Source organism: Balaenoptera physalus, assembly GCF_965194825.1.
Source record: "Balaenoptera physalus genome assembly, chromosome: 11".
Lineage (NCBI taxonomy): Eukaryota > Metazoa > Chordata > Mammalia > Artiodactyla > Balaenopteridae > Balaenoptera > Balaenoptera physalus.
In genome coordinates, this window is record NC_138896.1 from 39918500 (window position 1) to 39931750 (window position 13251).

The window sequence follows — 13251 nt, forward strand, 5'->3', positions numbered from 1 at the left end:
AAGTCATTTTATGGACAAACTAATTATTGTTTGGGAATGTAAAATCTGGTCATAAACCACTAATGAGGCGGGGGATGGGGAAGGAATTGTAAAAAAGCAGAATGGGTAGCAATAGCTAGAAATAATTTCAAATACACAGGCCTCTAGTTTCTTGCCAATTGTTTAGATTTACTTCCCTTGTACCCTTACCTGTGGTACATCCGGCAGGCATGTGTCCATAACAAATCTTTATCACTTTAAAATCTGGTGGGGGAGGGGAGGGTACTGAATTTTCTCAGAGGTGAAATTCATGAAAGCATTAACCTGCTTGAGAAGAAGGTGAGAATTTTCTAGAAGAAAAGTTTGAGGAAGTTTGAGAATAAGGGAGGCTTTTTCCTCTTCATGAGCTGCACGGCTTCCCCTATATCCTCTAAACTAATATATTATTTGGCATAAGTTTAAAGACATTCCCCTCATCTAACTTTCTTATATTTCAAGGAAATTGCCACTGATTTAAAAAATAAGCCTCTCACTTTATGTAGTCAAAGTGTTCCAAAGGGATTATGTATTACACTCTTAATAAAAGGAACAATCCCCAGTTGCATAAAAGCTAAGACTAAGGGCTCCGGAGCCAGTCTGCCTGGGCTTGGAACCAAGCCTCAGCACTTCCTAGCTTACTACAGTGGGCAAGTTATTTGATGGCTCCGGGCTTTGGTTTCCTCATCAGTAAGACGGCAATGCTACTTGTGCCCTCCCCAAAGTGTTGTTATGAGGATGAAATGAGCTAATATTTGTAAAGTGCTTAAGAACTGTGGATGGCACAAAGTGTTATCAAAGCAACTATTAAATTAAAATAAATAAATCCCTAATTTTGGGGGTAAAATTTTACCTAAGCATACAGTAAGGGGTGGTTTGAATTTGATCCAAAGACACAGTTCTCCAAGTGGTCAAACGCAATGCTTTACAAGCAAAAGTTGGGGGAGTCAGACTCCTGGCTCTGCCCTCCTCCATGTGGCCCTGAGCTGGTCACTTTAACCTCTCCCTGAACCTTTGCTTCTTCATCTGTAAAATGGAGATAATAACAATTAGCTAGCAGGTATGCTGTGAAGACAGACTGAGAAAATATAGATGTAAAGTTCTGGGTACAGACAGAGCAAAGTATTAAGTGCTCAAGCAGTAAAACTCTTCCCCAACAACGTGTACATCCCAACCTACCATAGAGTCTGTAGCGACAGCTCTGAGCTGCTGTGAACTAACTTGTGAGTGAACTACCTCAAATACTGCAATCTGAGCTGGGCTTTTGTTGAAGTTTTATCAGGGCTGTGGGGCAACCTGAAGAAGCAAGAATCAGGCAGGTGAACCGAACCAGGATCCAGAATCAAGCTGGATCATAGGAGGAGGAGGGAACATGACACCAACAGTTATGAACAAAGCCAGGACCAGGCTCCTCTCCAGGCCCAGCAAAGAGCTAAAGATCTAAAAACAAGCCCCAGAAAGAATTTTCCAGGTAAACAGCCCTTTTGAAATGATCTGTTCTGAAAGCTCTTCTGGCCATTGGACTTCCTAGAAGTAGGTCTCAATTATAATTCAAAAGGAAAAATAACTTGAGAAATGGATTGTGTTTAAAGGAAACTGAAAAGAAAATCACAATGAAGGCTTATTCAGGTGAAAGGAAAACAAAGTCAACAGGTTGGTTCACTCAGACAAAAAGGGCTGGGGTACAGGCAGAAACTCCCTTTAAGAAGGGTCCTCCTAAGGTTAAATAAAGCACCACCTCCAAATACACTAGCTTGTGTTTTCTAAGTATCTGATACCTCAGGTAATAGCACCACTGTCTCTACTTTTTCACAGGTAAGAAGAGAGAGTTTCCAATTCTTTTTAATTAAGAAAATTAAAATCCCTGAGATTTTAAGCTTTCGCTATGACTGAAAAGAATTGTAATTAGGAGATCTGACTATACACAAGCAAAGCTGAAAGTCACAAATTCAATAAAAGGAGGGACAATAATAAAAAAATTTACTTTCTTAATCTTAGTAAGGACAAGCACTTAATAATGCTCTCCAAATTAAGGCTACTAATCCAATATCAGTGAATGGTCAATAAATGCTGACTACTGGTACTATTATTAGTGGGACATACATTTGGAGCTGCTTTTCCAGTCACATCGAGTCCTCACTGGCAGGGGTAAGCCAGTGTGCAGCCCCGACAGAGGACACACCCCATCACGTGGAGGCAGAGGCACAGCCTCCGTCTTGCAAGAATTACGCACCATCCAACTCGACAGTGTGAACTCCTTGGCACTATGAAGCTCAAGTGTTTTAAGATACATTTTCCTTTCTCAGTAAAGTCCAATATATTTCTTCCCTTGTTTTTATTTTCATTTTTCATCTTAACTCATGACAATGCTCTTTAAAGAATCTGAGAGCCCCACATGAAAGTGCTGTGGAGTGAGTATGATGGAGCTGGATGCTGTCATTGCCTAATAGAGGCCAAGATCTCTCTGAAGTAGAACGCTTACTGTCCCAACAACTGTCAAAAAGAAACAAATAAGTGGCTCCATGTGCTACTTTTGTCACTTCTAAAATGACACTACAGGTGTAGCATTTGTACATCTGGCCGGTCAAGGGGGAAATCTGAGCCAAAGCAGAAGGACCCTGACCCAGTCCTCCCACCCCCACTCCAAACACATAAAACCAATGGATAAAATAAAACAAAAGAAATACTTTCATATATAGTTGAGCTCCAAACCAAGAAAAGAAAATATACAGATGGCAGAACAGGAACTCAAAATCGGACCTGTGAGTGGGAGCTCTGAATGCAATAGCTCAGAAGTCAATAATGAGACAGAGACCTACGCTTAGTATACTTAACAAAAGACAATTCAACTGACTCTTTAATGTTTATGTAAAAAGTGTGACACCATGAAACATATTCAGAGTAACATATGAGACTGAATAAGTAACAACTCACCTTGACACACCTAGATTCTTTTCTAGAGCCACGCCATAAACCTGGTGGGAAAACACCATTTTTAGTGGGTTTTCCATAATTACAATCTTAAGAAATTTGGTTACTCAAGTCTCTAGAGTATCTTTTTAAGGCTTTGTAACCTATAGGGCCATGTATGGCCAGCAGGAAACTTAAAAAATTAAAAGCCAGCTGAACTAATCCAGACTCTGAAAGATTAGAATCCTTGATTTGCAAGTGACCAGAAGAACCAGCACAAACTGGAGGACTCTGAGTAGAAATAGCACTCAATTAAAATACACAAATACGAACAACACGACTTCATTACAAACCAATTCAACTGCTCTACATAGTAAAGTAAAACTGTCAAAGTCTAAATCTCTCAGAGCACATTTTAAAAAGGTTATTACTGAAGCACAAATAAGCTTAAAAGTACGAGTTCATAATGATTATTCACAAGAAACTCATTGGACACCTCTGAAGACTACTAGGAAACCAACTTGATCTGAAAACTGGTAAATAAGGGGAAAGAATCAAGCATTTAATCCATCTTTCCTACACAAACTGTACCTCAGGGTAACCAAGTAGTTAATAACATGAGGTTTCTCTATAAAGTTTCTCTCCAAAAAGTATTCCAGTTAATAAACGAAGAAGGTAAAATAGAAATGAAAAATCACCATTTTGCAAACTCTAAATCATGGCTTTAGACCGTGATCGTCAATGGCTGCCGACATCACAAAAAAGAAGACTAAACAGAAGGACGTACACAACATCCCCTAGAGAGAAATCCTGCCAGAAAATTTGAACCTGAATCAGACCAAGCCTAGATCTGATTTCCAGCCCACAGGAAATACAGGGGACAGATGAACATGTTGAATGATACCTCAGAAATGCAATCAGCGAAACCCAGACTCTGGGAAATGGGGCAAATGACCTTTTTTTCTTCAACAAATAAACTGGAATGAAAAAATGACAGAGATGAAAGCCACAGATTTAAAGAGACTTATGAGACATACCAACCAAATGCAATGTATGGACCTTGTTTGAACATAGATTTGAACAAACCAACTATAAAATATAAAATAAAATATTTTGGGGAATTCCCTGGTGGTCCAGTGGTTAGGACTCCACGCTCTCACTGCTGAGGGCCTGGGTTCAATCCCTGGTCAGGGAACTAAGATCCCACAAGCCACGTGGCCAAAATAAATAAAAAAAATAATAATAAAATATTTTAGACCATATGGAAAATTTGAACCCTGACTGACTAAACACTTGATGGTTTCAAGGAATTGCCATTTTCAGGTGTGATAGTGGTATTTTTAATATTTTTTAATGAGTCCTTGTCTTTTAGAGATACACACTTAAATGATACATAGGTTTTCTTCAAAATAATTGAGTTGGGGGGGGATGGTGATAAAAAGAAACAAAATTTGCCATAAGCTGATAATTGTTTTATGGTTACTTAAGGTATGTGAGGATTCATTATTTTATTCTCTCGACTTCTATATGTTTGAAATTTCCCACAGTAAAAGCTAGAACAACAAAAGGCAAAAACAAAATGGATTCTGTCTCATTCTGCTTGAAGCATATTGCTCCACGCATTGGTATTATTAATGGCCCTCTTCTAAACATTTTGCCTCTGAAGAATGACCCAAGAGGCCCCAACCTGACTAATAAAAATCCTGTGCCTGCACAAAGGTAACTTTCTAAATATAAGTAGCATTTAGCAGCCATAGATCAGTACATTACTTTCCAATCAGAAGAACCCAGGATATGCACGGGGCCTTAGAATTATTGTGAGTCCTCAAATTCAACTGCACATATGTGATTTTTGCAATGGTTAAATACTCAAATTACATCTACTATCCTACTGAGTATATAAAATGTCATAAGCACAAGCACGCACAAAAACTTATCTACGAGGATGTACATCACAGTGTCGTTCCAACAGCAGAAAACTAAAATCAAATTCATGTCTAATGGTAGGGAAGGGATTAAATAAATTACAGTTCATACACACTATGGAATACCACTTACCCATTTAAAATGAGGTTGAGGGGATTAGAAAATGATGGGGAAAATGTTCACAATATACCAAGGAGAAATTTGAGACAAAGTACACACAGAACATTGTCTGTTTGGAAGAAAAAAAAAAAAGTTTGCATAGAAAAAAGACCAAACTATGTACACCAAAATTGCAACAGTTAATTTCTTTAGGTGGTAGAACTATAGATGATTTTATTTTCTTCTTTGTGCTTTTATGTGTCTAGCACTTTTTCTATAATAAAGGCAGAAGTCCATAATCCCTTATCTACAATTCAGGAATCAAAAAAGTTATGAAAATAAATTTTCGAAAGTTAGCGGCAGACTTGGTTAGGCGCAAAACTGATATGGAGCTGCTTCATATTTATCCCATTTAGTGTGAATATTAACAGGTTTCACTCCAAAATGTAATGTTTCAGAGTGCTGCCCCAGATCCCAGTAGGAGCTCAGTATCACCCTCCAGCAACCCCAAAATTCTGGATTCTAAACCCCAAGATTTCAGACAACAGATTGTGAACATTTATCAGTTTGTAACTTTGCCACCGTTACCATTTTTAGGCTTTTAAAAATGGGACTCATATTTGAAAATGTTGGGAGCCTCTGCTATCAATTACTATAAATTTTTTAATGGGAACATTAAAAACAAAAAACAAAAAACACATGTCCTTAACAAACAGGATTATCATTCCAGATTCATCAAAGGTGGCGAGCACTGGGCTCCCATCAGATAACTGTAGTAGCCCAGGTTCACCAAGCCCTTGGCATGTGCCAGGCATTATGTGTCTTACACATCTTAACTCACGGGATGCTGCCTCAGGAGGTAGGTACTATCCTAGGCCCATTATATATATGAAGTCACAGACGCTCAGAGAGGTTATGTAACTTGCCTAAGTCACAAGGCAGAGATGGACCAGAGCCTGACCCTTAGCAGCCATGCTAAACTCTCACCAGTTAAGTAAGCCAGAGGGCTGTTCTGCTTCCTGGATCATCTCCACCGTTTTTAATAGTGGTAAGAACATCACAAGTAAAGCAGAGACAACTGACGTTTTAAAAACTCTTTTTTGATTTGTAAACTAAACAAACTTGATCTACAAATTACTGAGAAAGGATAAATATGAAGCCATACCATATAATTTCTAGTATTACTACCATTAACTCTAACCACACCAAAGTTATTTGAAGATGTTCTATGAATGTAACAATATAATTTTCTATACCACAAAAAATCTCCCAGTAATCTTTTGGAAATCGGTGTGGGGAACATTTTCTGAGGGCTCTCCAGAAAAGACCCAGTTCCTGCCCACAGGAGAGCCCGACATTTCCAAGAACAAACTCTCCACTATCTACTTTTGGGGCTTCCTCGGTGTCTCTGGGCTATAAAACCCAGTAATTTACTTTCCCTACTGAAGACTAGGGCAGAAATAGCCTTGACTTCCTTTTGCAAACCAAAATTCACAGCTGTTTGAGGTGAACAAACCAAGGAGGGTGAGGGGTAGGGGGAAGAACCTTCAAAGGGATTTTTCTGGCCAAAGATGCAACTTTCACTGGGACCAGAACCTCCCAGGACAAGTGAACATGTTGAAGCTGACTAGATACAAACCAAATTCTTCACAGGATTGTTTCACTGTTTCCCGTCTCTAATTTTTGTAACTAAGACAATCAAAAATGAACTTCAGGGACTTCCCTGGTGATCCAGTGGGTAAGACTCTGTGCTCCCAATGCAGGGGGCCCAGGTTCAATCCCTGGTCAGGGAAGTAGATCCCACATGCATGCCACAACTAAGAGTTTGCATGCTGCAACTAAAAAAGATCCCTCATGCCACAACGAAGATTCTGCATGCTGCAACTAAGACCCGGTGCAGCCAAAATATAAACAAATAAATAAATTATATATATAAAATAGATTCTCTTTAAAAATTTTTTTTTTCAAAACTGAACTTCAATCAGAGAATTAAGGAAAAGGGAGATCTCTGACTTAACAAACTTCTGTTAAATTATCTTTTACTACCAGTAGATGCCTTACTCAGTTTAACATGAGGCATGCTCTAGATGTTTAGATATAAAGTAACCACGCTGCAGTCATTCCCAGGCATGCCACCTTTTTTGTTTTGTTTTTTAACAGGGGGACCACGTTCTGCTTTTGAGAAAGCAAAAATGTACAGCAATTCCAAATGAAAGGAAAAGGGTTGCCATCCCAATAAAATTATACTTAAAGAAGTATTTTAAGAAGTTCTTTAAAAACCAATTTTAATGAATTAAGAAGGTTTAGTGGAAGATCCAGAAAACTGCTATCCTAGTAAATAGTTGTGGTTTTTGTTGTTGTTGTTTTGTTTTTGCATTCTCTTAGAAGAGCAGGAACTTAGATCACACAAATCCATGAGTTCCTGCTCCTAAGGCCTCCCATTCTACATCCTTACATGGTCAGTGTTACACTCCTCAGGATGTTAAAATCATCTTGCTCAAAATAGGCACATTCAAAAGAAATCTAGCACAGTAGGAGGGCAAAAGTAAAAGGGTCAGCATGAGAAAAAGCTGTCATGTCACTATAATTTCCAAGCTACACATCCATTCTCGGGGGCCATTTCAATAGAACGGTTAGGGTAATCACTTTTTTTTTTCAAGTATGAATTCCTTAAATAAACATCAGGAATCCTCTTTCTTTAAAACAATGAATAACTTTGTCATATCTTCTGACATTTGGAGAGAACCCGTTATTGTCCCCCAAATGGGATCCAATTTTCAAAACTTTCCATTCTTCATTCTTTATTTCAGAACATTTTCATATCTTTGGGAAATTCATGACTGTCTTTGGATAATTCATGACTGTCTTTGGATAATCTCCCCACCACCCACAGTAGAGTAAAAATCTAGTTTATAGTCAAATTTATTGCTACTGTCTATAAATTTTCAGATTTCTCCAGCAAGCCTCCTTGGCTTCTTTTCTTATTCACTCTTCTCATGCTTAAGAAATCAGGTATAGAACTTTCCTAGACTATGACACAATCTATTCCTCAATTACAACCTTTGGTCTGTTTCTCTGTGCTTCTGAACCCTCAGGAGTGCATTTCACTTTACATCATTCACATTGACACATATCAGTATTTAGCTCAGAATCCACTTCATAGTTTTAAGCTAATGAATTGTGTTTTCTTTTAACTTTTCCTTTCCTCAGAACTTTCTTCCCTTAGTTGTTAGAACACTTTTAATCCAAATCTTACTGTATTCTCAAACAGAAGTTGCCTTCCTGAAAATCAGTAGTTTCACTATAGCCATAAACATATTAAACTCTCCATTACATGAAAATGTGAGTGACCTACTATGTGCCCAGGGCTGAAAAATACCGTGTTTAAAAAAAAAAAAAAAGTTTAATACAGAGCCTGTCTCAAGCTACAGAATAAAGGCAACCATTCAACAATTAGAAAATGAGACAGTATTATATAAAGTAAAATCCATGCTATTCAGAACCTCTGTAGGACTAGGCATTTTAGATAACTATGCTTTCTAGATAATCTACTGCTTGTCCTTTGAAATAACAAATATTATATTTGAATCATTTTAGATAGAAAACTAAAATTTTTTGTACTTTCATTAACAAGCTATACTGAACGTAATTTAATCTTTATTTGATTGGCTAAGAGTCACAATAAACAGATACTACAGCACTAAGCTATAGTGCAGTGATGCTTGGGGCCTAACCAGGTGTGTAGGGCTATATTCATCTATGTTAATAGTCTCAAATTACTGGCGGTGGGAAAAATTATGCTTGCCTTTTATTGTTTTTTCTCTTATTTTGTCAATCTGTCACACAGACATATCGTACTACTATAAACACTACAAGGGAACAGACCTTGTATTGGGAGAGGACTAATTTTGACAGACTACCTACTATGTGCCAGGCCTCAGATAAATTTTGCAGTGCATCTAACAATTGGCCTAGCACAAAGCAGATGATGGGTAAACATTTGGTGGGTGAATGGCATTAGTGTGCCTGCCTGAGCTGGGCCTCTCCCTTATTTACTGTTTCTAATCTGCCGTGGCTTGGAAAACAGATACCCAAGAGTAAAAGAACAGCATTTAAGACGTGTCTGGCGTGGCACTTTGCACGTGGCAGGTACAGCATGGCAAAACTGTACGTGCTCAACGGAACTGGGGAAGCCTAACAGTGAGCGCTTACAATGTGCCAGAAACTGTGGTGAGCTTCTTCCACACATTACATAAGACAATACCATAAAGCAGATAATATTCCCCCCATTTCACAGATGTAGAAATTGAGGCTCAGAGTGGTTGAGTAATTTACAGAAAGTCAAGCAGTTAGTCAGTGGTAGCAGCGAAATGTGAATCCAGGCAGTCTGACTCCAGAACCAGTGGTCTGAAGCGTAATACTACACTGCCTCTGAATAAGTATACAGTAAATAAGCGAAGGTCAGAAGGACATGAAGTTCATAACAACTTTTTTTCCTAGTACAAGTCTTCTTTGCTGACTTTCTGATTCTCAGCAAGTATGTTCTCAATTGGTGAGAGTTACTATATGTAAAGCAATAAACTGTGAAATCTAGGCAAGCAAAGTATGAGTTGATGCGCTACTGTTCACTGCAGATAATGGGTTCCAAAGAAGTAGAAGCCTGAGAGATCTGTGTGTATTAGGGTCATTAGGGAGGGCTTTAAGAGGTTAAGACCTAAGCCCAAGCAGTATAAGAGAAAAGGGATGGGTGAGAGAGGAGGCATTTTGTAGCTTAAGAATAAGCACAAAGCCTTTGTGGAATGGGGGTGGGGGGTGGGCTGGGTCATAAACAGATGAGTAGACAAACATACTTGTGATCCAGAACATTTATATCCACTGCAGCTGTAAGCTCCTATTCCTGCCTGCTTTACTTGGTCAGTCAAAACAGCTGGACAAACGTAGGCTGCAATTGACAATACTAGTGGGGTAGGATATGGCAGCTAATGCAAGGGCCAAATCTGAAGCTACGATTCCACGGCTCTCATTAAATAACCCAGGGTCCTTGAGGTGGGGTGTGTGGGCATAGGAGACCTACCCTCTACTATTTCCAAACCTACAAAGGGAGGACATGCTGACCTAGGGATTATCTAAATGCATGGTTTCATTTTCTCAGAAATCTTTCACTAGTTTAATCAGAGTCACCTCTAATTAATGACACACCTAGTGTAACTAGTGCCTGCAGATCCTCCCTGCCCCTAGGAGTCACAGGGATGAGAGGCCGGGGCAGCTCTGAGGCCATCTACCATCTCAACAACAGATACAGGAGCAAGTCAGAAGGAGTCAGCTCTCTTACACAAGGGAGTGGAGACAACATCCACCCTTTATGACAGAGACTGGACATATTAACATGAGGCCCAAAGTAAAAAAAAAAAAAAAAAGAAAATCAACAAAGATTTTCTAGTCTTGCTTAACTACAAGGTAGTTAAGGGGGGGGGGGTGGGGGGGGTAAGGTATCTCTGGCAAACAGCCAAATGCTGTAGCATTCAGCTCATTAGAGACAGGCACCTCCAAACCAGTATGGTCTTTCTCTCATCTCTCAGACATCAGAAGTGCAGGAATATCAAAGTAATCCAGGTAAGATTCAAAACCCAATTTATGCATTCGAAGTACATTTATTGAACACCTGTGTCAGGTACTGATATAGGAACTGGGAATATAAACATAAAGACTAAGTCACTCTGAAAGATGGAAGTATAGCCATCCATTATTATTATCTCCTTTTATCACACCCAACCTCTTAAGGCTCCAGACAGAAAGTTCTTCTAGTGACCTACTGGCACCAAATAAGTCTCCTTTCCCACCTCAGTGCCCCTGATCATGGTGTGCCCACTTGGAACGCTCTCACAGTACTTCACCTACCCAAATCCTCACATCCTGCAAAGTCAGCTGAAGTCCCCCTCCTCCTGGAAGCCCTGATCTCCATCTCATCCCACAGTTATGTCTCATTTCTCTGAACTACTAACAGTGAGTACCACCATCAGTTTATGTAGAAATGTATCATTCCCTAATTGATACTTTTATTTATTCAACAAATCCTGGGTACTAACTATGTGACAGCATTGTTCTAGGGGCTGGAAATTGCCCCAAATGGTACTGGTTTTTGCCTCCTCAAAAGAACCCCCTGGGAGAGTTCTTCTCTTAGACTGCTTTTTAATATCTTCCTGTATAGACCTGTGTTTGCACTCAGTGCTTAATACCTAACAATTTATTAGAGCCTTGGGCTTTTTTGGTCCAAGCTCACTCAAATTGAAGTTACATAAACTAATGGGGAACAAAAGCGAATGAAGCCATTTCTAAATGAACTTCCACTTCTTAAAAACCTCAAAAGAACAAGGAAGGAAAAGAAAACCGGCTATGAAAGTGCTGCTGAAACAACACATTTTACTCACACTGACAAAGCACCTACAATCCCCTCCAAGCCACATAAAAACGACCTTTTTCTCTCAATCCTTACAGCTCCAGAGTCAAGTGTTTATTTTAACAACAGATCTTGGAAAAGTTTAAAGCACCCCTCAGCTTCCTAAACAAGTCTTTCTAAACCTTTATTTTTTGATGAATAAACCCCCTGATGAACCTTGCATACGCCACTTAACAGACTAATCCAATGAGATTCACTACAAGGAACCAGAATTTAAGCTTCAAGCACAAGAGGGGCTCAAAGAAGAACACTTTGAGCGTGATAAACCCAGAGGCAATTTGAATATAAACAACAAAAGCTACGTCCTGCAGAGCCTGGTGGAAGGTTCCAAGTTCCCAAAAGAAGGGAATCAAGAGAATTTCCTCCAGGGGAACCGCGAGATTCCGCAAGGCGTGGGAGTTTCTGCAGGAGATGAGGGAGATTTAAAATATACATATTTTCTGCTCTAAAGTGGCTTGTGAGATACAACAGCTGGCACCCAACAGCGGGCGAGGGTGAAGCCCGGCTGTGCCATGCGGCGGAGGCTGCCACCTGGGCACTCCCACCATTCTTCGCTGCCGGGTTAGGCGAGACGAGGAGAGCCTGACGCCGCGCGGACCCGCACTGGCGCCCCTCGCCCCTTGGGCCGCCTGCCCTAGCCCCGGGGCACCCGCAAACCCACCCCGCCAGGGCCTCCGGAGCCCCGATCTCTCTGGGGACCCAGGAGACGGGCAGGGGAAGGGGGGTCTCCAGGCAGCTGCCCAGCCCCGGAGCGATACCCACCTGAGCAGGCTGGAGAGGGGATGGCTCGAGGAGCCAAGACCGCCGCCGCCGCCGCCGCCGCCGCCGCCGCTGCCTCCCCCTGAGCCCCCGCTGCCGCCGCCCCCGAAGCCTGAGGAGAGCCGCTTCCCGGACAGCAGCTTCTCCACGGCCGGGAGGTGTCCGGTGCGGGCCGCCTCCAGCAGCTCCTGCTCCTTCCCCATCCCCAGGGCCGCCGCCCCCTGGACCCCCTTTCCGGGGCCGCCGCCCAGCCTGTTCTGGCTCGCAAACTTTCGGTCTCCGGGCAACGCGCCCCCCAAACCGGCCGGGACACCACCCCCCTCCCCCCGCCTTTTCCCCCCAGGAGCGCGTCACTTCCGGGATCCGGCGTCACGCGTCAGAGCGCCCCCCGCGCCCCGCCCCCTTGCCCACCTAGCTGGGCGGGGCTCAGAGAGCGGGAGCAGGTGGTTGTGGTCTGCGGCAAGTGCACCCCGCTGCACAGAGATAGGCCTTCCAGGTCAAGAGGAGAGCGTCGCAGGGTCGCCCGCTGTATAAGTGGAAAGGAACAAACGCGGTTTACCTGTCTGCGCCTGCCGAAGTGCGCTCCTTTTCCAAAGGTTTTGGGAGCTCGCAGGACAGAAAATACGGTAATTCATCCAGGCAGTGTAGAAACAAAGAGAGAAATATGGTAACGCGCACATACATTTCCAAGGCCATTCCTTCTGAACACATAAATATGTAATGGATGTGGGAACCGAGTGATAAAGACGTGAGTAAAATGCCGCCCTCCGTACCGCAATGAGGAAAGAGAGGAAAATTTTAAAAGGAAAATATCCGCACTTCATGCTCCCAATCCCTGAAATGGCTCGTTAAAGCCAAACACTCAAAGCAAATATCTCCCTCCCAGTAGGATTTGTTTCCCCTTACTTTTTTTTTTATTTAGCCGCCCCCGAGGCATGCGGGATCCTAGTTCCCGGATCAGAGATCGAACCCGCTCCCCTTGCAGTGGAGGTGCGGAGTTCTAACCACTGGACAGCCAGGGAAGCCCTATTTCCTCTTACTTTTGATGACATTAACCAAAGTGACATTAAAAGTCAGATTTGTAA

The 13251-nt window shown here is 41.6% G+C and overlaps 1 protein-coding gene across 15 annotated transcripts in view; it reads right to left on the reverse strand.

The window, feature by feature from the left end:
• The window catches only part of ANKS1A (ankyrin repeat and sterile alpha motif domain containing 1A), a 186369-nt gene extending 173892 nt beyond the window's left edge, over positions 1-12477 (reverse strand). For 6 of the 15 annotated variants that reach the window (XM_082415052.1, XM_082415051.1, XM_082415050.1 and 3 more), the window contains exon 1: positions 12170-12476. In XM_082415052.1, coding sequence (XP_082271178.1) covers positions 12170-12369 — 200 coding nt within the window. In that variant the 5' untranslated portion in view covers positions 12370-12476. Of the gene's footprint in view, positions 1-12169 lie in introns of all 15 variants that reach the window. The other 9 variants (XM_082415045.1, XM_082415047.1, XM_082415046.1 and 6 more) reach the window with 3 other exon arrangements.
• Positions 12478-13251: the final 774 nt, after the last annotated feature.